The sequence below is a fragment of the Panthera pardus genome, unplaced genomic scaffold, assembly GCF_024362965.1.
Source record: "Panthera pardus isolate Hobbes unplaced genomic scaffold, ASM2436296v1 HiC_scaffold_17, whole genome shotgun sequence".
Taxonomy (NCBI): Eukaryota; Metazoa; Chordata; class Mammalia; order Carnivora; family Felidae; genus Panthera; species Panthera pardus.
This window is the reverse complement of record NW_026526732.1, coordinates 131,534,157-131,560,569: the sequence shown is the minus strand read 5'-3', so window position 1 is coordinate 131,560,569 and position 26,413 is coordinate 131,534,157. Positions and strand designations below refer to the sequence as shown.

The following is a 26,413-nucleotide window of genomic DNA, read 5'->3' as shown; positions in this document are numbered from 1 at the left end:
ATAGGAATTCATTGGAAATGATACTTTGAATTTTGAATTTGGATCTTTTCCTGGGCTAGTGACGCACAGTACCAGCCTGTCTTATGATGGTGGGCAGTGGCCATGAGCCGCACCTCCCAGTCAGCTATGTGATCACAAGTAAACAGCCGATATGCTCACAACCATTTGGTTAGTCACACAGCGATTCTGTTTCTCACTTGCCATTTCGTATTCAGTCAGTTACATGAGATGTTCAATGTTTTATTATAAGATGGGCTTTGTGTTCAAGATTTTGCCCAACGAGGGCTAATATAAGTGTTCTGAGCATTTTTAAGATAGGCTAGGCTAAGCTATGATGTTCACTAGGTTAGTTTAAACACATTCAATTTAACGATATTTTTAACTTATGATGGGTTTGGGATGTAACCCCATTATATGTCAAGGAAGATCTGTCTGTTCTAAGGTTCAGACCCCAGTACTCTTGAATAAAACAGTCGGTTTGGCCTGTTTGATTACCTTTCCATTTCATAGACTTAACTATCACTGTTTTAGATCAGTATCCCCCTTTCTGTAAAAGGAAGGATAATTATGGAAACCATTGAAGGAATGTGCTACTTACATGGAGAAGGAGTAATACACAAGGACCTAAAGCCTGAAAATATCCTCGTTGATGATGACTTTCACATTAAGGTAAATCATAATCTAAAGGTTTCTAGAAGATTGGGGTGATTTTAGTTTTAATTCTCCACTATAGATCCATTTTTTCACATGGTAGACCTTAAAGGAAGACCTCACTCAGCTTATAACTGGTGGTGGTGGTGCTGGAAGGTTCTGCCAAGGATTGAAAAGAAAGATACGGACTTGATGGAGTCCATATTATTTATTTATTATTTATTTATTTACTGACTTTAATCTATATTTTGTATCAGTTTGTTTGTTTTTTTAAATTCTAACTTTTTCCATTGTAGTAAAGGGAACAAAGGGAAAGGATTTTCCTTTTGTTCACTCAAGAGCAAGATTTAACTAGATGGAACATCACGTCTAATTGGCTTTGGCAACAGGAATCCAAGTGCGAGAATCTGAAAGGGGAAGCAGCTTTTGGGGGAGAACTCAGGAACTGCTTATGCAGGCATCCTTCTACTACAAGATTGTGCTTCTAACACTTCCTTCTAATCTTGGACAGATTTTTAATCCTACGACTTTAAAGGAAGGTTCCTTCTTTACAATAATAACTTACCTCTAATGTATCTCTTATGTTAGAATCTCTGGATTTTAGACAATCCCGTGCTGGAATTCATACCTATATGCTTGGATTCCTAGAGGCAAAAGTAAAACTGTCACCTTTGATTTCTTCTTAACCGTGTGGTTCTGTAATTTTATCCGGCCATCTCCCTCTTCGTTCTGTGTCTGACCTTTGTATTTTTCTCTTTGCTTTCTTGTCTGTTTTTCTCCTCCTTCCCATCCTGTCATCTCTTAGGTTCAGGCTACCAGCTCAAAACAAGTAACACTACCATCCTTTTCCTCAGTGTCTTTGGAATCCTTAGACTCTCGCATCCATGGGCTTTGGAACACCGTTGGGGAAAATTGAAGGTGCAGTACCTACTCACCATCTGCTCTACAAATCTGCTGGGAAGAAAATACCTTGTATTCCTAGCCCCAGAAGTCGTTGAAAAAAATATGCAGAGTAAATGAGGAATTAGAATAAACATGTTTTACTGTAGTTCATGTCAGAAATGACTTCTGCTTTTCCTCTTTCCTCCCCCTCCCCCAACCCTACTAGCAAATTCCCTGGGTTTATTGCATAAGAATTGAGATACCAGAATTTCACATGAACATTTCTTAGGGGAGATTTTCTTAGATGGCTGAAGAGACACAAAATTTCTGTGAGTCTATTCAGAAGTAGCTGTTTTAAACCTATCTAGTGTAACCACTTCAGGAAATTCACTATACCTTGCATCTATTAGATAAGCCCCAGAGTTAAAGACAAGTCTGATTTGCTTATAGCTTTCACAGAACACTCCCATTGGCTTGATCTCTTGCAGATAGCTGATCTTGGTGTGGCTTCCTTTAAGACGTGGAGTAAACTGACTAAAGAAGAAAATAATGAGCAGAGAAAAATGAATAATAGCGCCCCCGAGAAAAATGGTGGAACCCTCTGCTACATGGCCCCTGAGCATCTGAATGACATCAACGCAAAACCCTCAGAGAAGTCAGATGTATACAGCTTTGGCATAGTACTTTGGGCAATATTTGCGAATAAGGAGCCATATGAAAGTAAGATGTTTATAGAGGAGTAAAATCTGTGTGTTAATCAAAACTGCTGAGTGAAATAGTGGCCTTCAATGACATCAGTTAAGATTTATAACGTCTTTTTACCTACTAGACCATAAGCTATACCAGGGCTGGGATGGTATCTGAGTCAGTGCTATTTCCCCAGTCTCTACACACACAGTGCCTGGAACACAGTTGGTGTTCAGTACATTTGTGGTGAATGAATGATTAATCTCAGTTTAGGAATCAGGGATCACAGGAAAAATAGGAGCCTTGATGATGTATCTGAGCTTGGAAGGTATTGTAGAATTCCAGGATTTTTCCTGGACAGGAAAGCTTGCTTGCTTCTGCTTAGGAGACATATGCCTCATACTTTCATTCATTCGCTTGCTCCTTCACTCAAGAATTACTTCTTTTCGGGGCACCTGGGTGGCCCAGTTGGTTAAGCTTCTAACTCTGGAGATTCTACATCTCAGGTCATGATCTCATGATTCGTGAGATCCAGCCCTGTGTTGGGGCTCTGTGCTGTTAGGGATCCCTGATTGGGATTCTCTCTGTCCCTTCTCTCTCTGCCCCTCCCCTGTGTACACTCACACTCTAAATAAATAAATAGACAAACAAGCAAATAGATAAGAATTATATCTTTTCAGTACTTACTATGGGCACTTTAATTGGAATTAAGAATAAAAAGATGAGAAAGACATTCATGCAGGAGAAGATACAGTACTCATTCCTCAGTTTGTTAAGTGCCTAAATTACTGGACATTTCCTGGTCCCCTTTTCTTGGGTGATTATTGGCTCCTCTGGTTTAATGATCACCACTTTGCCAAGGCCTCTCAAATCTCTTATCTAGAGCCCTGGCCTGGATATCCACTTATCTGTTGTATCTATTACACATACCAGAGGAACCCCAAAGCAACATGCCCTCAAACAGATTCATCTACATGTTCTCTGTGTAGTCCACTTGGCTCTGCTCTTCTCATGTTCAGAAAATGGCATCACCCTCTCTCCTCCCACCCCCTGTACCCTACCTAGTTGTTGGGCCAGAAGCATTTCACGTCTAAGTCTTAGCTTTGCCTCTTGTCTCCCACATGCAATCCCACATTTAAACCTATGAACTCAAGATTATATGTGATTCAGGCTACATCTTGAATCCATCCACTTCTCTCTATCCCCACCAGACTCTATGTAGTTCAGACCCTCCGTATTTCTGCTGATGGCTGCTCATGCCATTCCCCATTCACACTTCAGCCACGCTGGTTGTCCTAAAAGGCAAGTATGACCATCTCACTCATATTTTTGAAATCTTTCCAAGGCTCACTGGGCCTTCAGGATAAAGTTCAAATTCTTCAGTATGGAATACAAAGCCCTCTCTGATTTAGCTTTTCCATCTTTCTCTAGCCTCATTCCTTACCTGTCTTTCTTTAGTCATTTTGCCCAGTTATGGTGAGCTACTCATAATTCCTGGGCTACATTATGATTTGGGGGACTTCCAGTCTATTCATATCCTGCTTCCCTAGCCCAGAATCCTCCTCTCTGAGTCCTCCTTCCTGATTCTTTACATGGATAAATCCCACTTATGTTTCTAGACTCAGCAAATCCTTCTCTGACCCTCTAGTCATGGTTGTGTTAGCAGAAACCTTTGTGCTTACTTTTTAAATAGCAATTATCACTCTATATTTTATGTTACTCTCAATAAACTGAGCTCCTTACAGGTAAGAGCCGTACCTTATTTGTCTTTATAGTAAAATCTGAAGTATGCCATTGGTTTTAGTCACATATTCTATTTGTTCTGCCAGGAGACCTCTTTGGTATGAATTCTGTCTTTCATCTCCAGAGGTTAAGATGTTGTTTGATCATCTGGGCGGTGGACCATGTCAGAGGGTCATTCTGCCCCTAAGGAATGAGACAGCCCTACTGAAAACACACCCCAGGCAGAGAGACATCCAGCCTTGTCCAAACCCTGTGATCTTCCTGCCTAAGACATTTAGGACCTGAGAAAAAGTCAACTTAAATCCCTCTTTGCTTTATAGATGCTATCTGTGAGCAGCAGTTGATAATCTGCATTAAATCTGGGAACAGACCAAATGTGGAAGACATCATTGAGTACTGCCCAGAGGAGATTATCAGCATCATGAAGCAATGCTGGGAGGCAGATCCAGAAGTTCGGCCAACATTTGCTGGTAAGAGCAGCTTTTATGGCTATATACATTGCCTACGAGGCCATTTTCTTAGTAAGACGTTATCAAAAAGTTGCTCTAAGTTTTTAAAAAACTGAGCTCTACTTGTGATTTCAGATTGCTTTTCTAGATTTCAAACATTTTGTTCAATTAAAAAGGCCTCTCAAAAAGCATGAAGGCATATAAGGCCCTCATTTCTTTTTTTTTCATAGAACTTTTTAAAAAATTATGTTAAAATATACATAACACATAATTTACCATTTCAACCTTCTCTAAGTGTACAGTTCAGTGGCATTAAGTACACTCACAGTGTTGTGCAGCCATCACCACCGTCCATCTCCAAAACTTTTTTGTCTTCCCAAACCAAAGCTCTGTACCCATTACATACCAACTCCCCATTCCCCTTCCCCCAGCCCTTGGCAACCAACCATTCTCACTTTCCATCTCTAGGAATTTGACCTCTCTGGGTATCTCATATAAGTGGAATCATACAGTATCTTTTTGTACGTGGCTTCTTTCAGCATAATGTCTTTAAGGTTCCTCCATGTTGTAGCACATGTCAGAATCTCCTTCCTTTTTCTTGCTGAATGGTATGTATATACCACATTTTATTTATCCATTCATCTGTTGGTGGATACCTGGGTTGCTTCCACTGGCCTTCTTATTTCGTAGCTTCTTTTCTTTCTTCTCCCTCCCCTTGTGTAGCTGACATATTTGAAGATGTATGTTGTCATTTTGATTGGGCCTGTAGTGGAGGGAGAGGGCAAGGGATATGGATGTTTGCCACATCTTGTACCTCCTCTCATACCCCTAGGTTACCTAGGATCTTGCTAAGATCCTAGAGGCAGAGGAAAAATGGAAATCAGAGGAAAGAAAATCAGGTGAGGACAAAATAAATAGTAAGAAGTCACTTAGGAGCCTACAAAGCATTTTACTTTCATATTTCTGCTATGAGGAAACAGAATTAAAGCCTCATCTACCACTACTACCAAGGATTAGAGTGGTACTTTAATTTACTTGCTTGTTTTCTTATTCTCTTAGTCAGCCTGAATTTTCTCCTGGCTTGGTCTCTTCTCTTCTTCCATGCCTTTTTCTTTTTTTTTTTTTAATTAAATTTCTTGAGGCAGCTCATTCTTTTAAGCATCCGACTCTTGACTTCAGCTCAGGTCGTGATCTCACGGTTTATGGGTTTGAGCCCTGCATTGGTCTCTGCATTGACAGTGTGGAGCCTGCTTGGGATTCTCCCCCTCCCCCCCTCTCTCTCTGCCTCCCCACCCTTAAAATAATTGAATAAACTTTAAAAGATGAAAATTAAATTATATTTCTTGTTTTGAGATAATTATAGATTTATGTGTGGTTGTAAGAAAAAGACAGAGGGGAGTCTGGCTTTCTCAGTTGGTAGAGTGTGCGACTCTTGATCTCGGGGTTGTAAGTTCAAGCCCCAGGTTGGGTGTAGAGATTACTTAAAAATCTCTTCTTTTTTTAATGTTTATTTTTTAGAGAGAGAGAGAAAAAAAAAAATCACACAAGCGGGGGAGGGGCAGAGAGAGGGGAACAGAGGATCTGAAATGGGCTCTGGTTTTGACAGGAATGAACCTGATGTGGGGCTTGAACTCATGAACTGAACCATGAGATCATGATATGAGCTGAAGTCAGATGCTCAACCTACTGAGCCACCCAGGTACCCCTACTTAACAATCTTAAAAAAAAAAAAAAAAAAAAGGAAGAACACAGAAACATCCCTTATGCCTTTTACCTAGTTTACCCCAATGATAGCATCTGGCCAAACTGTATATAGTATAGTATCACAACTAGGATACTGACATTGATACGGTCAGATATGGAACATCTCCATCACCATAAGGGTCCCTTATGTTGCCCTCTTATAGCCAACCCTACTCTCTCCCCAGCCCCACCCCTCTCCTTCACATTCTGGTGATCATGAATCTGTTCTCTATCATTTTGGTCATTTCACAAATATTACATGGATAGAATCATAAACTACTTTTTGGGATCCCTTTGGATTGGCTTTTTGCCACTCACCATAATTCCCTAGAGATTTATCCAAGTGGTTGTTTGAATCAATGATTTGTTCCTTTTTGTTGCTGAGTAGCATTCCATGGTGTGGATGTACAACAGTTTATTTATTCACTCCTCAAAGGAAATCTGGTTTGCTCCTAGTTTTTGGCTGTTATAACTAACAGTGCTGTAAATATTCATTGTTACATGTTTTTGTGTGGATATATGTCTTTATTTCTCTGGAATAATACCCAGGAATGAGATAGCTAGGTTGTATGGTAGTTTCATGATTGCTTTTTTGTGGGTTTTCTAATGGCTAAGGACATTGAATATTTTTTTATGTGCTTTGGTGCTTTATGTCTTTTGCCCATTTTCTCATTTGATTGCTTTGTTTTTTACTGTTGAATTTTGAGTGCTCCTTATATATTATATATAGTATTTCTTCATTGGATACGTGGTTTGCAAATATTTTCTTCCAACGTATAAGGGTTTCTTTATCCTCTTAGCAGCATCTTTCATAGAGTAAAAGTTTTTGAAGTCTAGTTTATTGATTTTTCCTTTTTATGGATTGTACTTTGATGTCAAGCCTAAGAACACTGTCAGTGTTAGATCTCAAAGATTTTCTCATGTGTTTTGTTCTAAAATTCTTACAGTTTTACATTTAATTCTGTGTTAAGTATATTTTTTTTCTATATATTTTTTTTCTAATTGTCCAGGAAAATTTTTAATTGCTAACCAAAGAACAGTAGCACAGAACTAAATATTTGGTTGTCCTTCTTGGCAGTTTTCAGTTTATATTTTATTGGAAAAATACCACATCCGTTTTGAATTAATTTTTGTATAAGGTACATGGCTTAGTTTGAAGTTCATTTTTTGCTTATGAATATCCACTTGTTCAGGCACCATTTGTTTGAAAGTCTATCTTTCCTCCATTGAATGGCTTTTTCTTCTTTGGCAGAAATCAGTTGGGATGTTTGTATGGGTATATTTCTGGGTTCTGTATTCTGGTGTATCTCTATTCCATGCATCTCCCCTCTGTCAGTACCCACAGTCTTAATTAATATAGTGATATAAGTCTTAAAATTTAGTAGAATTAAATAAATTCTTTATTTAAAAAATTCTTTCAGCTCCTCTAGTTCCTTTGTCTTTCCATATAAAATTTAGAAAAATCTTGTCTGTACCTACCAAAAAAAAAAATCTTACTAGAATTTTGGTAGAAATTGTGTTAAATCAGTATATCCATTTGGGGAGAACTGAGGTCTTTACTATATCAAGCCTTCAAATCCACAAACACAATATGTCTCTTTATTTATTTATATCTTCTTTGATTTATTTTATCAGGGTTGTATAGTTTTCAGCATGCGAGTTCTATATATTTTCTTTTTTGACAAATTATAGTTTGTATTTTATTAAAAAAAATTTTTTTTTTTTAACATTTATTTATTTTTGAGACAGAGACAGAGCATGAACGGGGGAGGGGCAGAGAGAGAGGGAGACACAGAATCGGAAGCAGGCTCCAGGCTCTGAGCCATCAGCTCAGAGCCCAACGTGGGGCTCAAACTCACGGGCCGCGAGATCATGACCTGACTTGAAGTTGGACACTCAACCGACTGAGCCACCCAGGCGCCCCTAAATAGTTTGTATTTTAAATTTAGGTGTCCATTTGCTCATTGCTAGAATATAGAAATATAGTTGATTTTTTTTTTGTATGTTAATCTTGTATCTTATGACTCTGTTGAACTCACTTATTAATTCCAGGAGTTTTTTAGAGATCTTTTTTTAGATTTTCATGTCATCTCCAAATAGGGACAGTTTTATTTCTTCCTTTCTGATCTATATGACTTTTATCTCCTTTTCTTACTTTATCATATTGTCTAGAATTTCTAGCATTATCTTAAATAAGAGCAGTGAAATCAGATATCCTCATCTTTTCTAAATATTTGGGGAAAGTATTTGGACTTTCACTATGAAGTATGATGTTAGTTATGGGTATTTAGTAGATACTCTTTATCAGTTGAGGAAGTTCACCATATTTGTTCTTATTTTTCTGAGAATTTATCATGAATGGGTTTTGAATTTTGTCAACTGCTTTTTCCGCATTGATTGATATGGTCATTATTTTGCTTCTTTAAACTGTTAGGATGGGGAATTAACACTGATTTTTGAGTACCAAACCAGCCTTGCGTCTCAGGAATAAAACCTATTCAGTAGTGGTGTATGATTCTTTTTATTTATTGCTAAATTCCATTTGCTAGTATTTTTTAAGACTTTTGCATGTATATTCATGAGGATATTGGTCTATACCTTTCTGGTTTTTATATTGTCTTTTTTTTTTTTTTTAATTTTTAAAATCTATTTATTTTGAGAAAGAAAGCACAAGTGGAGGAGGGCAGAAAGAAGGGGAGACAGAATCCCAAGCATGCTCCACACCATCAGCACAGAGCCCAGTATGGATCTTGAACTCATGAACTATGAGATCATAACCTGAGCTGAGATCAAGAGTCAGACGCTTAACTGACTATGCTACCCAGGTGCCCCCCTTTGTCTGGTTTTGCTATCAGGGTCAATATTGGCTTCATAAAATAAATTGACAAGTTTTTCCTCCTATTTTCTGGAAGAGAATGGATGTAATTGATGTCAATTCTTTAAAAGTTTGATAGAATTCTCCCATGAAACCATCTGGGCCTGGAAATTTCTTTTTTGGGAGTTAAAAAAATTTTTTTTAATGTTTATTCCTTTTTTGAGAGAGAGAAAGAGAAAGAGAGTCTGCATGTGCGTGTGTGGGGGAGGGACAGAGAGAGAGAGGGAGACACAGAATCTGAAGCAGGCTCCAGGCTCTGAGCTGTCAGCACAGAGCCCGATGTGGGACTTGAACACATGAACCATAAGATCATGGCCTGAGCCGAAGTGGATGCCCAACTGACTGAGCCACCCAGGCACCCCTCTTTTTTGAGAGTTTAAAATTGTGAAGTTAATTTCTTTAATAGTATAGGAGCTATCCAGATCTGTTTTACATCAGAGTAGTATGTTTTATATCAGAGTAGTATACCAAGTAGCTTGGTAGTTCTAGTTGTGATAGTCTGTATTTTTTGAGGAAATTATATATTTCATTTAAGCTGTCAAATTTATATATGTAAAGTTGTTTGTAGTATCCCTTATTAGTATTTAGATATCTGCAGTGTTTGTAGTGATATGCCCTGTTTCATTCCTGGTACTAGTTATTTATGTCTTCTGTTTTCCTTTGTCAGTCTTCCTAGAGGTTTATCAATTTATTGATCTTTTCAAACAACCAGCTTTGTGTTTCATTGATTTTCTCTATTGTTTTTATGTTTTCTAACAGACCCCTGTTCCTTATCATTTCCTTTCTCTACTTTTTGTTTGTTTTGTTCTTCTTTTTCTAGGTTCTTGAGATGGGAAGTTAAATTATTGATTTGGATTTGAGACCTTTTCTTTTTTCTAATATGTATGTAATGCCATAAATTTCCTTCTCGGCACTGCTTTAGTTATGTCCCCACAAGTTTTGATAAGTTCTTTTTTACTTTCATTTATTTAATTGCATTTAAAATTTTTCAAGACTTTCTCTTTGATCTATGCATTATTTAGAAGTATGTTGTTGGGGAGCCTGGATGGCTCAGTTGGTTAAGCGTCCAACTTTGGCTGAGGTCATGATCTCATGGTTTGTGCGTTCGAGCCCCACATTGGGCTCTGTGCTGACAGCTCAGAGCCTGGAGTCTGCTTTAGATCCTGTGTCTCCTTCTCTCTCTACCCCTCCCCTGCTCACACTGTCTATCTCTCACTCAAAAATAAATAAAGATTAAAAAAAAAAAAAAAGTATATTGTTTAGTTTCCAAGAGTTTGGAGATTGTCCTGTTATCTTTCAGTTATTGATCTTCGGCTTGATTTCATTATAGTCAGAGAACACATTCTGTGTGTTTCAACCTTTAAAATTTATTGAGGCTTATTTTATGTCCAGGATATGGTGTATCTTGGTATATGTTCTGTGGACACTTGAAAGAAATGGGTTATTCTGCTGTTGTTGGGTAGGGTATTCTGTAGATCTCAATTAGATCCTGTTGATAATGTTGAGTTCTTTTATACCTTGGCTGATGTTTTTTCTAGTACTTTAAATCGTTGAGAGAAATGTTCAAATCTCCAACTAGAATTGTGAATTTGTCTATTTCTGCTTTTCGTTTTATCATCTTTTGCTTTATAGATTTCACATCTCTGTTGTTTGGCACATGTATATTTAGGATCGCTGTGTCTTGATGGATTGATCCTTTATCATTATATAAATGTCCCTTTTTGTCTCCAGTAGTCATCTGTGCTCTGATGTCTACTTTTTTGGATATTAATATAGCCACCCTTCTTTCCTTTTATTAATGTTAACATGATACATCTTTCTCCATCTTTTTACTTTCAACTACCTATAATCAATTATATGTGAAGTGAGTTTTTTGTGACAGCATATACTTGGGTCATTTCTTTATTCTGCCAATGTCTGTCTTTTGATTGGTGTTTTTAGACCATATACATTTAATGTAATTATTGTTATGTTAGAGCTCATGTTTGCCATTTTGTCTTGTTTTCTGTTCTTTCTGTTTTTCATTTCTCTGTTTTCTTTTTGCTACGTTCCTGTGCATTCTTAAACATTTTTAGAATCCCATTTGAATTTACTGACAATATTTTTGAGCATAGTTTTCCTAATGGATACTCTAGGTGTTATACCATCTGTACATAATTTATTGCAGTCTACTAATGTTATTTTACCAGTTTAAATGAAGTATAAACACTTTACTTCCTTTACTTCTCTTTACTTTCCTCTGTATATAATTGCCTTAAATATTTCCTCTACATACATTTATAATACTTTGACATTGTTACAGTTCTTCTTCAACTATCAATCATAGTCTAGAAGATTCAAAAGGAGAAGGAAAGCCTATTGTATTTAGCCATATTTTTTATCACTGTGTTGTGGGGTATTTTTTGTAATACTAGTTCTGACACCAAATGAGTCACAACTGGGTACTCTAGAATTCAATTAAATTCTGACAGTGACTACCTGGAGTTATTGTCAGATTCCACAGGTTTAAGGGCTTAGTCCTGCTGTAAGATTGTCCCCACTTTATATACCAGATGCAGATAGGGTGCCCAGGCTACCCACATTTCTGCCCCATCAAATACAAATCTGAAGGTCCTCATACTACCCCCTGAGGTTCGGTAATTCACTAGAACAACTCATAAAACTCAGGAAACATTTTGCTTACATTTACTGGGTTATAATAAAGGATACAACTCAGGAACAGCCAAGGGAAGAGATTTCATTAAGCAAGTTATTGGTGGTGGGAGTGGTGTGCCATGAAGCTCTCATGCCCTCTTTGGGCATGCCCCTTTCCCAAAAATGTACCCACTCAATGTATTCACTAACCTGGAAGCTCTCCAAACCTTGTTGTTAACAGGTTTTCATGGAGGCTTAATTAGGTGGGCATTATTGATTAAATCATTGGTGGGCTCAATCTCCAGTCTCTGTCCGCTCACTGTAGGTCAGGGAGCTGTAATGAAAGCTCCAAGCCTGTAGTAATAGCTAGGTTTTTCTGGTGACCAGCTCCCATCCTGAAGCTATCTATCTTCTCCTCCCCATGCCTCCAGCCTGAAGCCATCTCATTAACATACAATTCTTACTGCCTAGAATATCTTAAGGATTTGAGGAAGTTCCCTGCCATGAACCGGCTGAAACTGGGAAAAAGAACACCTATTTATTTTTTAGTTATACCATATGTGTTCTTTCTTCCTGATATACCAAGTATCTTTTTTTTTTTTTTTTTTTAATCATTTCCTTCTTGTTTAGGAAGTTTCTTTAGCCATTCTTTTAGAGTGTGTCTGCTAGGGACAAATTACTGTAGTTTTTCTTCATTTGAGAATGTCTTGATCTTCCCTTCATTTCTGAAGGATATTTTTGCTGGGTGTAGGATTCTAGGTGGACAATTCTTCTCTTTCAGGACCTAATAAATACTGTGCCACTTCTTCTGGCCTCTGTGGTTTCAGTTAAGAAATCCTTTTTTTCTTTCTTTTCTTTTCTTTTTTTTTTTTTAACTTACAGGTAAGGTATTTTCTCTGACTGCTTTCATGATTTTTTCTTTATCTTTCAGAGGTTTAATTATTATTCGTTTTGGTATGAATTTCTCTGGGTTTATTCTGTTTGAGTTTTGTTTTGATTTTTGAATCTGTTAGGTCATGTGTCCCTTGCCAAATTGGAGAGGCTTTCAGCCATTATCTCTTAGAGTACTTTTTTCAGCCATGCTCTCTTTTTCCTTTCTTTCTGAGATTCTGTTAATAGAAATACTAGAACTTTTGTTAGAGTTCCACTTGTCACTGAGGTTTTGTACACTTTTTTCTCAGTTTATTTTCTCCCTCTTGATCCGATTAGTATATTTCTATCATTCTGGTCTTTCAGTTCACTGACTTTCCTGTGTCCCTTTTATTCTGCTGTTGAATTTATCCATTTTGGTTTATTACATTTTTCAGTTCAAAAATTTCATTGAAATTTATTTTATATCTTCTCTTTCTTTGTTGAAGCTGTTTTTTCATTTGTTTTTAACTTTGTAATTGCTTATTGAAGCATTTTTATCATGGCTGTTTAAAAATCCTTAAGCAGGTAATTCTAATATCTCTAATATCTTCGTGTTGGCATCTATTGATTATGTTTTTTCCTTCAGTTTGAGATATTCCTGGTTCTTAGTGTGATGAGTCATTTTTCTATTGAAACTTATACATTTTCTTACAATGTTATGAGATTCTGGATCTTCCTTAAGCCTTCTGTTTCAGCTAGCCTTTTCTGACATGGCTTTGGCAGTGGAAGGATGACTGTTACCTTTTTGTGACAGGTAGAGGGAAGTCCAGGTTTTCTATTGAGCCCTGTTGACACCTGGGGTGGGGGGTGCGGCTTCTTTTTACTGGTGAGGGTGGAAGTTCCAATGGAGTCCACCTGGTCTCCATGGACACTGCAATGGAAGTGAAAGTTCTGACTCCCACTAGCCCTTTTCTGACACTTCTCCATTGGAATGAATAGGGGCACCTTACAACTACAAAGTAAGGGTGCAAGTCCAGTCTGCCCTGGTAATCCATTGACACCACTGAGTGGAGTGCTCATTACCATCTGGCAAGAAGGAAAGTCCTGGCTTCCTTTTTGGCCTTCTCTGACATCACCCCGGTAGGGGTGTTGGTATACCCTGTTACTGTCTCATGAGGTTGGAAGTCTCAGCTACCTACCTGGCCTTTGCTGGTGAGGTTGGGAATGGAGCTACAGTATTTTCTGTGATGTTTGCCTGGAGAGTGGTTATTGACTAAAGGTCTTTTGTCTTGCTAGGATGCTCTTTGCTTAGTCCTTTGGCTCAAAGGATCAGGCTTTATTTAATTAGGATTTTTTTTTTTTTTCCATTGGGTTGCCAGCTTCTTTAAGCCCAAGTCTGGGATCTAAGAGGCAAAAAGAAATCCTAAATGAACACATTGTCATGTCTTTCCTCAGATCCCAAAGTCCCTAGTTTGTCAGCCTTTGTCTTTCCTTCTTTCAGACTCTTTTTATGTTTGTTTCATATGTGATATCTAGGGGTTCTTGTGCTTAGAGGGAGAAATAAGGAAAAGTATGCCTACTCCATCTTCCTGGAAGTGAAAGTTGCCTTTTTCTTTTAAGGCTGACAGCCTTTAACTTTTTATATCAAATCACTATTCTGAGTATTCTGTAATAATTTTTTTTAAGTGTATTTATTTTGAGAGAGAGAATGGCAGCAGGGGAGAGGCAGAGACAGAGGGAGAGAGAATCTCAAGCAGGTTCCACGCCGTCAGCGTGGAGCCCGATGTGGGGCTCAGATCCATGAACCATGAGATCGTGACCTGAGCTGAAATCATGAATCAAATGCTTAACTGACTGAGCCACCCAGGTGCCCCTATCCTAGAATTCTGATACCAGGGAGACAGAAACAAGGAGTCCACCCATCCTTGCTCACTTGGAGATTAATTTATACTAGATAGGGCTTTGTGCTGCAGTGAGAGAAACATGCTATTAGGCAATAGCCCTTGGTTTCTTTTTTTTTTTTTTTTTTTTTTTTTAAATTTTTTTTAATGTTTATTTATTTTTGAGATGGGAGCGACAGAGCATGAGAAGGGGAGGGACAGGGAGAGAGGGAGACACAGAATCAAAAGCAGGCTCCAGGTTCTGTGCTGTTAGTACAGAGCCTGATGCGGGGCTCGAACTCACAAACTGTGAGATCATGACCTGAGCTGAAGTCAGACGCTCAACCAACTGAGCCACCCAGGCACCCCAATAGCCCTTGGTTTCTCGTGTTACCCTGTTCCTTCTTCTTCCACCTAGTTATTAGTCTTGCTAGTCTCTTTGAGTAAGTCAGAGATTTGGCATTTAAATTTTTATTTTACTGCTTTGTCCACAGATTAAGATAAGTAATTCAAAGATAATAGATTACTAATACTCAAATTTTACTTTAGGGTTGGCGTTAGCTCAAGCAGTTATTTCGCATATGGTTATTACTGTAGAAAATACTTAAGAAATTTATAGTATTATTTCTTTATATAGGTATTGAAGAAAAATTTAGGCCTTTTTATGTAGATCAATTAGAAGAAAATGTAGAAGAGGATGTGACAAGTTTAAAGGTAGGTAATGCTCAAAACATTAACCTATCAAAGCATATATATTATCAATCTTGAAATTCAAAGCAGTATAACTTGTTACTAAGATTTGAAGTAGGCTAGCTTAGTTAGTAATCACATGAAACAAAATTAGCAATTTTATATAGATATCATCAAGTTGGCATACTGGACCCATTCCTCCATCGAAACTAATGAAATGAGAGAAATTATATATAGCAATATGAAAACAAAAGCACAGCATCACTGGAATAGAATGGAAAGTACCACAAGTGGATCAGTCGTTCTGAGGAATTCTTGAAAGATAGAAAGCCAACAGAATTAAATTTGCTAAGACATACAACAGAAAAAAACAAAAAACAAAAAACACTACCCCTAAACATAATGCTGAAAAAGTACTGGAGGAGCGAGCCTTGTGTCAACGTACCGAAGAAACAGCACGGTCACCTGTGACATCAACGATGAGATCTTTACTTGGGAACCGGGTTGTTGCAGTTTCAGAAGTTGGCTCCTCCCCCTGATAACCTTGTGCTAAGCAAAGGAGCAGCATCCACTTCAACCTGAAGCAATGAATTTGGTGTCTGGGCTATGACAAGGATTGTTACCAACAAGTAACCAAGGGAAACAAAGACCTTCCCTACATACACACCCTCAGGAAATAAGCTGCTAGCATAAGTCTAACAGCAACATACTATAATCATGAAGGCAAGACTACAGTAAAGAAAATAGGCAGGCATAAGGAGGTTTTAAGATAAAGATAAATTAAGAGAGTCAATATCCAGTGTTCCCCCATTGAATGGTCTTAGCACCCTTTGTGAAAATCAATTGCTCATACAAGGGTTTATTTCTGGGCTCTCTGTTATGTTCCATTGGTCTATGCTTATCCTTAGGCTAATACCACATTTTTTTTTTATTAAAAAAATTTTTTAATGTTTATTTTTGAGAGAGAGACAGCGTGAGCAGGGGAGGGGCAGAGAGAGAGAAGGAGACACAATCTGAAGCAGGTACCAGGCTCTGGCTGTTAGCACAGAGCCCAATGCGGGGCTTGAACCCACGGACGTTGGGATCATGACCTGAGCTGAAGTTGGATGCTTAACCGACTGAGCCACCCAGGTGTCTTGAATACCACATTGTTTTGATTTCTGTAGTCTTGTAGTGAGTTTTGAAATCAGGAAGTGTGAACCTTCCAAATTTGTTCTTTTTTTTTAAGATTTTATGGCTATTTGGGAAAAAAGATTATTTTTAAAAAATATTTATTCCTCGTAAGAGCTATATGAAATTTCTACCTTTTGAAAAGACTCATTTTTCTTATAATAATTTTCTGGAACTATTTTCTACTGTTTACTAAAGTGTGCATTTATGCTCTTAATTATAGAAAGAGTATCCAGACCAAAATTCATTTGTGAAGAGAATGCATTCTCTCCAGATTGACTGTATAGCAATACCTCCAAGCAGGTCAAATTCAGGTAACATACTATGATTGAAAGTACTTTATTCAGTCATTCATTCATTCATTCTATTTTCTAAAGTAACTATTCATGACCGTATAAGAAACAGAAGACGCTATAATATTTAACCCCTGCCATAAGGGAATTTATAATATATTTGGGAGGGAAAATACATGTATTTGAAATAGTAAGCAACCTTGCGTTCACCAAAATCATAAAGCATCTTGAACATATATCTGATAGGGAGAAAGTGACATCAGGACAAAGAGAGGACATACGTGGAAGCATAGTCCTTGAGAAGGTCAGGGATGATGGATTCAGAGAACAAGCAGGGAGGTTGGTCTCAGATTCAAGGAGGGTACTTTTTTCCATTATAACAAAAGGGAAAACAGACAATAGGATATTGAAACCACTTAATTGCTATCTATTCTGGGGCAAGTTAACCTCTTGTAAACTTCATCCATCAAATCATGATAATAATTGATCGTATTCTTACAGGGCTTTTAAAGAATAAAAGAATCCATGGAAAGTGCTTAGCACCAAGCTGTTAACTATTCCTTTTGTCCAGCCCTGCCTCATACCAAGGAGACACCCACCTTCTCTGTTGCAATACAAGTCCCTTTCTTCCTTGGTCATTCCTGTGACACTCATATTTCTGTTGCTTGTTAAAATTTCTCTAGTGCTCTCTCACCACCAGGCAGTGGCTTCATTTTATTACCTATATAACTTGTAGGAAGAGGACCATCAAGTAAATGCTTTTTGATTTGTTCTCAAAGTTTTCAGTATGTTCTGAGGTACATATTTATGATGGTGCTCAGGTTTTATTTTACTTCTTACTGCTTTATGAAACTCTTTCCAATGTTGATCTTTTGTTCTCAGCCCCAGAACAGCCCAGTTCTCTGCACAGTTCACAAGGACTTGGGATGGGCCCTGTGGAGGAATCCTGGTTTGCTCCCTCCGTAGAGTACCAGCAGGAGGAGAATGAGCTCAGCTTGCGGAGTAAACTCCAGGAGGAAGCCAACTACCATCTTTATGGCAGCCGCATGGACAGGCAGACAAAGCCGCTCAGACAGAATATGGCTTATAATAGAGAGGAGGAAAGGAGACGAAGGGTCTCCCATGACCCGTTTGCACAGCAGAAACCCTATGAGAATGTTCAGAACCCAGGAGTAAAAGGCATTCCTTATTCCAGTGCAACCGGTCATGGTAATGCAGTACACCAACCAACAGGGCTAACCAGCCAACCTCAAGTACTATACTGGAACAATGGATTGTACAATCTGTATGGTTTGGGAGCAAGACCGTTGGATCTGGGAACACCAAGTCCAAGAGTTTGGTATGGACCAAATCCAAGCCATATGCCAAGTGTGCATAAAACTCCAGTGCCTGAGACCAACCTACTGGGAAACACACCCACCATCCCATTCAGCTCTTTGCCATCAAGAGGTAAACAGTTTTTTCAGTTACAATCTAAACAATTAAAATTTCTGAAAATAAAGCAGCCATTAGCTCTGTTGTAGACTACCAGGTAACAAGGGTGAGTTGTTTGCAGTCTTCAGTTGCCAGATGCAGTTTGTAGCCATGGAATAGTCTCCATCAGACCACTTGACCTCAGTCTGGGTAGAATTCATTGCACCTGCCCACAGGTGTTGGGTTACAGGTCCTGATAACTGGTAGGCATCTTCTGCTCTAACGTTCATCACAGTGGTCCTATTATCCTAATCCCTGATGGAAGTGAAGGTCACTGCTTGTGTTCTTTTTCTTGCTTGCTGTTTTCTGAAGGTAAGAAGTCTTAGATATTTTTATTTCTTATCTTATATAGGCCAAAGACAACCATTTGTGGTGAAAACCATAGTGTTGGGCTACCATCACCACCATTTATCTCCACAACTCTTTTCATCTTCCCACACTGAAACTCTGTACTCATCAGGCACTAACTCCCCATTCCCTCCCACCCAGCCTCTGGCACCCACCATTCTACTTTCTTTCTCTATGAACTTAACCACTCTAGGTACTTCATATAAATGGAATCATACAGTATTTGTCCTTTTGTGACTGCCTTACTTCACTTAGCACAATGTCCTAAAGGTTCATGCATGTTGTAACCTGTGACAGAACTTCCTTCCTTTTTAAGGCTGAATAATATTCCATTGTCTGTATATAACACATTTTGTTTATTTGTTCATCTGTTGACAGACACTTGAGTGGCTGCTATAAACATGAGTGTGCAAACATGTTTGAGGCCCTGCTTTCGATTCCTTTGGGTATACTCCCAGAAGTGAAATTGCTGGATCATAGAGTAATTCTGTTTTTAATTTTTGAAGAACCTCCATACTGTTTACCACAGTGTCTGCACCATTTTATATTCCCACCAGCAGTACACCAGGGTTCCAGTTCATCCACATCCTTACAAACACTTGTTATTTTCTATTTTTTGTTTTTGTTAACAGTAGCCATCCTGATGGATGTGAGGTTGGTTCAGCTACATTTTAAAGAAGAAAATTTCAAAGAGTGGCATAGGATAAATAACTTATACATCTGGAGTAAAGCCCTGCCCTCTTACCATATTGTATCTATTTCTCTTGCTTGCTTTTTTTTTTAATGTTTATTTATTTTTGAGAGAGGGAGAGAGAGAGAGCGTGCGCGCCTGAGTGGGGGAGGGGCAGAGAGAGGGGTGGGGCAGAGGATCTGAAGTGGGCTCTGACTGTAGAGAGCCCAATGCAGGGCTGGAACTCATGAACTGTGAGATCACAATCAGAGCTGAAGTTGGACACTTAACCAACCAACCACGCAGGTGACCCTCTCTTGCTTTCAATCTAGATATACTTACCTGTATATTTCTCTCTATTCAGATGAGTCTATAAAATGTAACATATACAACAGCGCTGGCATTCAGGTTGGAGACCATAATTATATGGAGATTGGGGGATTGAATTCAGCACTACTGGAAAGCACACACGTGAACTTGAAAGAAGAGCCAGCTTCTAAGTACCAAGATATCTTTGGTAAGATGCCCTTAAGGATCCATTGCCTAGCAACCTTGAACTTTCTTCCTTGTTTAGAAGGATCTAATGGAATCCGGAAATTTCTCTGATTATTCTCTCTGAAAATTGCCCCGTGTTTTCTCTGTAATTTCCATATAATTCCTTTGTGATTTATTTATATTTAATATGGGGATGATTACAATATCTAACTCATGGATTTGTTATGAAAATTAAATGAGTCAATATGGATAAATAGCTTAGAACACTGCCTGGCACATAGCTAGGTCAAGTGTTAAATACATCATCATCAATATTACTACTCAGACCTAGGAGATAGCTCCTTCAGGTCTTCATCAAGAGGGATTCTGTAAAAGAAAGAAGACTATGCCTTCAATAGCACCTCTGTAATAAAAATAATAGGGCTTTCTCTTACAGCTTTCCACTATGCAGGCTCATAATATTAATCCCAAAACACAACCTGGGAAAAGGAGTCACAAGGCTAAAACAATGGGATTTAAGAACCTAGCTTAATGATTAACTCTAGGATTGGCAAAACTTTTCTATCAAGGGATAGATAGTAAATATTTTAGGCTTCACTGGTCCTGAGGTCTCTTTTGCAACTACTCAAGTGACACTGTAGTACAATAGCAGCCACAGATAATATGTACACGAACAGGTATGGCTGTGCTCTAATAATAGGAGGTTCCTAACTTTTGGGCTGACAGAGGTACCTTTGAGAATCTGATGAAACCCAGGATCCCTCTCCCAGAGAGGTATTGACAAAATTTGACAAATATCTTGGGAGGTTTTGGACTGCTGATGTCCAGGGATGATGACAGAAGCTGCATTGTGGGAAGCTGAGGAAAGAACGGGAGTTGAGGGGTAAAAAAATGAGATGTCTTTTCCCTTATGTTCAGCTTTTTGAGGTAGGGTGTGGATCAAGGAAAATGTGTGTGGTGGTTATTTTATATTTTAGCCTCCTTTTGTTATTTTTATGAAGGACAAGGGGAAAGAATGAGTAGAAAGAGAGGTTGTGGCTGTAGAAGAGAAGACAGACTTAGGGTAGAGGAGAAATGAGTCCCAAAATAGACCTTGAAAAGTAGATCCCTCATTCCTTAAAAGACCAGGGAAGTCACTGTAATTGAACGAATTCACACTTGATGGTCTGTGTCCTTAATAAGAGAAAAGTTAACTGTTGGGTGCAGGGGATTAGGAGTTGAATGACCTTAATTCTGGCCAAATGTAAGTGGAAAATGCCAAAAGGAACAAAAGTGGTGTTTTCCCTCGTTACATCAGGAAGGTCTGATATTAATATGGCCGCTGGCTAAAGTTGTATATTATAGCCTAGTAGCCAAGCAGGGGTTTCATTCCCAAAGCCATCAGCTGTGGCTCAGTGTTGCATGTGCTATGAGGAAGGGGTTCTCTATTGTATTCATATCAACACTCCAGATAGGCTTCCAGACATGGAAAGCATCACCCAATGAGTCAATAACTATATAATTTAGAAGTTATCTTTTTTTTTTTACTGTCTCCTGGGACTCTTTCTACAGGTTTTTGAAGCTAGAATGTTCCAAATGGGTTAAAGCTTTATGTCTTCTTCTCTTTTCTGTTTGGCAGATAATATCACTAGTCTGACTGATAAACATCTGGACCCAGTCAGGGAAAATCTGGGAAGGCAATGGAAAAACTGTGCACGTAAGCTGGGCTTCACTGAATCTCAGATTGATGAAATTGACCATGACTATGAGCGAGATGGACTAAAAGAAAAGGTTTACCAGATGCTCCAAAAGTGGCTGATGAGAGAAGGCAGTAAGGGAGCCACAGTAGGAAAGCTGGCCTATGCACTCTACCAGTGTTCAAGAATAGACCTTCTGAATTATTTGATACACATCAGCCAGAGCTAATTCCAGAAAAGGCTTTGGCAGCATAAGGTAATCTCACTTAGTGAGTAACACACTGAAAATGTGCTGCCTCAGAATGTTCAGAATTCTTTCCTTCCTGATAGAGGTTCTATGTCTGCATAAAATTCTCCTGCATCCCATAGCTGGAGCATGGGAAAGAAATCTACAGCAAACATCCCACTAACCAGGAAGACCTATTAATGGTCAAGCACCAACCCCCCCCCCCCTGCAAAAAAAAAGCCTAATTGGGTTTTGAAAGGGAGAGGAGAGGTATTTAAGGAAGATAATTTTCTTTCAGTATATTCCATAACCTTCAGTGATGCTATTCATTTCATTTCCTGGAGTTTTGTTTGAGAAGGAAAAACAAATTCAGAGAAATGTAAACTAAGTCAACTTTCTTACCTTATGCTTTCTTCTCCATGTAGGCTCCAATTATAACCAGAGTACAGTGAAATTGCGAGTTCTCTTCAAATAGTTTTTTTTTTTTTTTATTAAAACTACAGTTCATTCCAAAGCTATAAGGTCTGTTAACTTCAGTATCAAATGTTGTATCAGTCACTACAGGCTTTAAAAATTACATGCAATCACCACTCCATAAATTAGCTGAATGGATTTTAAGGAGTAAGGAGAAAAAAAAATAGAGAACAAAAATATCAGAATTTTCCAGTTGTTGCAAGGAATTGCTACTAATTGTGGTTAACTACAAAAATTCTTGACTAAGTTTTTAAGTTCTTTCCTAGCATTCTGATACCTTAGGTATTTTCCCAACCTCTGCCCTGAAGAGGGAGCATGTATGCTCTGACTGGAGCTTTGGGGCTGATCACTGTTGAGCAGCTTCCTCAGTTTACCCCAGGATTCTGTAGAAATTTCTTTTGTGTGTGTGAACTGTGATGTCAAAAAAGGACTGCTTCAAAGCTTGGTCACCGTGCCTTTAGCTAGCTTCATTCAAAGTCCTCCTGAAACTCAGGAATGAGTGAAGGAACCAGAAGACCAGAAGACTGAAGCCAACCAGGCCATCCAGTATCACTGTCTGCACTTTGATAAACAGAGAGGGTATGTCATTGTGCTTAGCCCTTCCAGGAGGGAGAGAAGGATGCAGCGTGGTGACTCCGGCTGTCAGAACAGATTCTAGGAACTGGTGATTGATAACAGTATTGTGGTTCTGGTTCTAAATCCCCTCTGGCCCTAAATGATATACATACACACACACACCCCTGAGGTGGGACTGTAAAACAGGATTTCTCAACTTCTGCACTATTGGGATCTTGGGCCAGGTAATTCTTTCTTGTGGGGGCTGCCCTGTGCATTGGAGGATTTGGATGTTTGAAAGTGCCCTCTACCTGCTAGAAGCCAATAGTGCTGTTCTCCCCTACTCTATCTTCAGTTGTGATAAGACACTGCCACATACATGTTCCCTGGAAGTGCAAAACCGCCCCCGGTTGAGAAGAGCAGTGCCATAAAGTAATGAACCTCAGCCCCTTATCCACAGGTATCCAGGCTCACTATTAGTTGCCACATAGCATTCGATCACATAGACCAAAAGGAAAATTGAATGGGGAAAGAGTCCCAGGCTTTGCTGGGGTGGGGGTGGGGGTGGGGTGGATCATTGCTTTTCTAAATGTATCCCTTGTACCTCTGTCCTCTAACAGTATTTAAATTCTCTAAATTCCCAAGAGATTGAATGATCAATGTTTTAAGAGGCAAAAATGGAATGTATTTTTAATGGCCTTCTAAAAATAAAATTTTGTACCTCAAATATAAGTAATTGAAATGATGTGTTTGTAAACGAAACTGTTTGGGCTTCTCCACGTAGGTTGACATTTCCTGTATGAACTCTCCTTTTCACCCTCCTGCTATTAGCAGGCAAGAGGAAGTGATGGTATAAAGGGGAAGCTTCTGGACAGCGCTATTTGTCTCTCAGGATGAAAACTTGCTGCCTTGAGAGCCTGCAGCATTGCTGTCCTTCAAACATGATTCAGAAGTCCTTCCTCCAGCCCCCACTCTGTCAGAACTGGGCTGAAAAGAGCCAAATTTGTATCTAAGGAGTTTCAATACAAGAAAATCAATTGGGTAGAAAATCACTTAAGTGAGATGACACAGACTACAAGATGAGAGAGAAGCCCATCCATACCTTTGTTCCAAAAAAGATATCCATACCCTAAGGTTACTACTGGTAAATAACACCTCCAGCTCTCACAGCTTTGTGATATCAGTATATTTTCCACTTGTTGCTGTGGTTTCAGTATTTGTTTTGGCTCCATAAAATGAAATTAGGTCTTCAGGAATAGTTCTTTCTTTCTCAGAAAATGGTTTAAATAATATTTTGATGTACATTTTAATGTGCACTACTTCTAAAAGTCTTTTTTTATAATAATATAAATAAAACTAGGTGTTTACTAAGATAAATGGCTTAGCCAATTTCAGATAAAAGTGTTTTCCATCAGAAGTGGGCTGTGACAGGGCACCTGGGTGGCTCAGTCGGTTGAGCATCCAACTTTGACTCAGGTCATGATCTCACGGTCTGCCAGTTCCAGCCCTGCGTTGCACTCTGTGCTGACAGCTCAGAGCCTGGAGCCTGCTTCGGATTCTGTGTCTCACTCTCTGCCCCTCCCCTGTTTATGCTCGCTCTCTCTCTCTCTCTTTCAAAAATGAATAAACATGAAAAAAAAAAGTGGGCTGTGACACTACAGTGGAAAACAAGCTCAAGCTGACTTTATGAATGGTAAAAATTTCCTTGCCACAATGTGCAAAAGTAGATGATATTAATTCTAATTTCTCTCGATACAAGGGTAACCATGTCAATGAGATCAATTCTTTTTGTCACATCTGTTGTAGGATAAAAAATATCTACTAACCGCCAAAACTGAATTTAATACAAAATCATGGTTTAATTTTTAAATTTACTTTATTTAGCCCATTGGGTTTTAATTTTTTAGGAGTAAGAAGTGAAATATTGATGGTTTTTGCCCATTGCAATCAGCCAGGGTTAATGTGCAGTTTCACTAAAAAGGACTAAAGTGAAACAAAACTAAACAAAACAGAACAAAATGAGGAGTAAGAAGTGAAATACTGATGGTTTTGCCCATTGGAATCAGCTAGGGTTAAAGTGCAATTTCACTGAAAAGGACCGAAGTGAAACAAAACAAAACAAAACACTAGGTGTTTATATGTTCAAGATCTTAGAAGCATCTGAAAGTGTTTTTATATTTTATTTTTACTTTTTGTATTATTATTTTTAAAGTAATCCAACCTGGGTCTTGAACTCCTGACTCCTAGATCAAGAGACCAAGAGTCTCAGGCTCTACCCACTGAGCTAGCCAGGCACCCCCAAAGAAGCATCTGGTTACAAAGAAATCATTGAAGGCCTAATGCTGTTACAGTGAATTCCACAACACATAACAATCCAAATACAGGTTCTGAAACCAAGCAGGCTTAAATTCTCCTCTGTACTGTAGCTATGTACTCAGGGCCTGCTTTCTAACCTCTCTTAATCTCAGTTTCCTCATTTTATAAATAGGCCAATAAGGTTGATGTGAGGATTAAAATAATGCATCATAAGGTGCCTGGCACAAAGTTACTCTTTAATCAAAACTGCACAATAGTGTTATACATAAAGGACTAGTTCTCAAGTGTACACTTAAAAACAAATTGTAACCAATAACTTAAATCTACCATTTTTCACAGTGCTACCATTTTTGCTGATTTATCAGTGGGATAACGTATTAAAAATTGTACAGACAACTATTTTTAACTCTCATGATCTCTGATAAATCCCAGTCAACCTCTCAGGAAAAAATAAGGAAACGTTGACCCACCAAAGATTTCTGAAAGTCAGATGATAACAGCTGAACTGTATTTCTCGTTCCTTCTATGCAGGAAATTGATGTAGTAGATTTATGTTGAGAGAAAATTTTTGCCCAAGAAACTCAAATGGGCCAGTGAGGATACTGCAGGTATCAGAACCCCCATGGCTGTAACATGTTACATAATGGTCTCAAAGTTCATATTATGGCATGTGTCAGAATTTTCATCTTTTTTTTTTTTTAATCTTTGAACGTTTATTTTTGAAAGGGGGAGGGGAGGGCAGAGAGGGAAGGAGACAGAATCTGAAGCAGGCTCCAGGTTCTGACGTAACAGCACAGAGCCCATGTGGGGCTGGAACTCACAAACCCTGAGATCGGGACCTGAGCCACAGTTGGTGGCTTACCCAACTGAGCCACCCAGGCGTCCCTCCATCTTCTTTAAAGAACAACATTCCATTACATGTATACACAGGTATAATAAACCTTCATCCCTCCATTGACATATGGGTTGCTTTCCAATTTTCCACTTTGGCTATTGTGAATAATGCTATGACCATAAATAGCTTTGAGACACTTATCAATTCTTTGGGGGTATATACCCACAGGTGGAATTGCTAGATCATATAATTGTACCTTTAATTTTTTTGAGCACCCGCCACGCTATTTTCCACCACCACTGCACTATTTTGTATTCCCACCAGCAGCACACAGGGTTCCAATTTCTCCACATACTCACCAACACTATTTTTTTTTTTTTTACAATAGCCATACCAAACAATGAGTATGAGGTAATATGAAGGAAAAAAAAAAATAATGCCATCATTCCTAGAAGCAAAGGCATTTCACTCCACCGACGGCAGCCAGTCTTGAAGCCTCCTTCTCCGTCCACAGGTCCGTCCACAGGTCCGTCCACAGGTCCCTCCTCACCACCCACTCCCTGAGAAGGGCGGGATGGGGGAGGGGTGCAGCCTCGCCTCTCTGGAGGGACTGGTCACCGCGGCGGTGGGAGGGCAAAGCCGACTGGGACGTACCCCTCGTGAGCCAGAGCTGGCAGCAGACGATCTGTGTTGCGGTACCACTGGGACTTCGAGCCCCGTTTCTGACAAGGGTCACAAAGAGCCCGGCGGGCTCTTAGCGGGTCCTAGCATCCCGGCGTGACAAGCCGAAGCGGGC

General features: G+C 38.9%; 1 protein-coding gene across 5 annotated transcripts in view; it reads left to right on the top strand.

Annotated features, from left to right (window-relative positions):
- The window catches only part of RIPK1 (receptor interacting serine/threonine kinase 1), a 41,212-nt gene extending 18,014 nt beyond the window's left edge, over positions 1-23,198 (top strand). For 4 of the 5 annotated variants that reach the window (XM_019419887.2, XM_019419890.2, XM_019419888.2 and 1 more), the window contains exons 4-11: positions 532-669; positions 2,022-2,253; positions 4,284-4,433; positions 15,034-15,110; positions 16,480-16,570; positions 17,432-17,998; positions 19,405-19,557; positions 21,154-23,198. In XM_019419887.2, the coding sequence (XP_019275432.1) occupies positions 532-669; positions 2,022-2,253; positions 4,284-4,433; positions 15,034-15,110; positions 16,480-16,570; positions 17,432-17,998; positions 19,405-19,557; positions 21,154-21,440 (1,695 nt within the window). In that variant the 3' untranslated portion in view covers positions 21,441-23,198. Of the gene's footprint in view, positions 1-531; positions 670-919; positions 1,570-2,021; positions 2,254-4,283; positions 4,434-15,033; positions 15,111-16,479; positions 16,571-17,431; positions 17,999-19,404; positions 19,558-21,153 lie in introns of those variants that run through there. The other variant, XM_053904941.1, reaches the window with a different exon arrangement.
- The last annotated feature ends 3,215 nt before the right edge of the window (positions 23,199-26,413 follow it).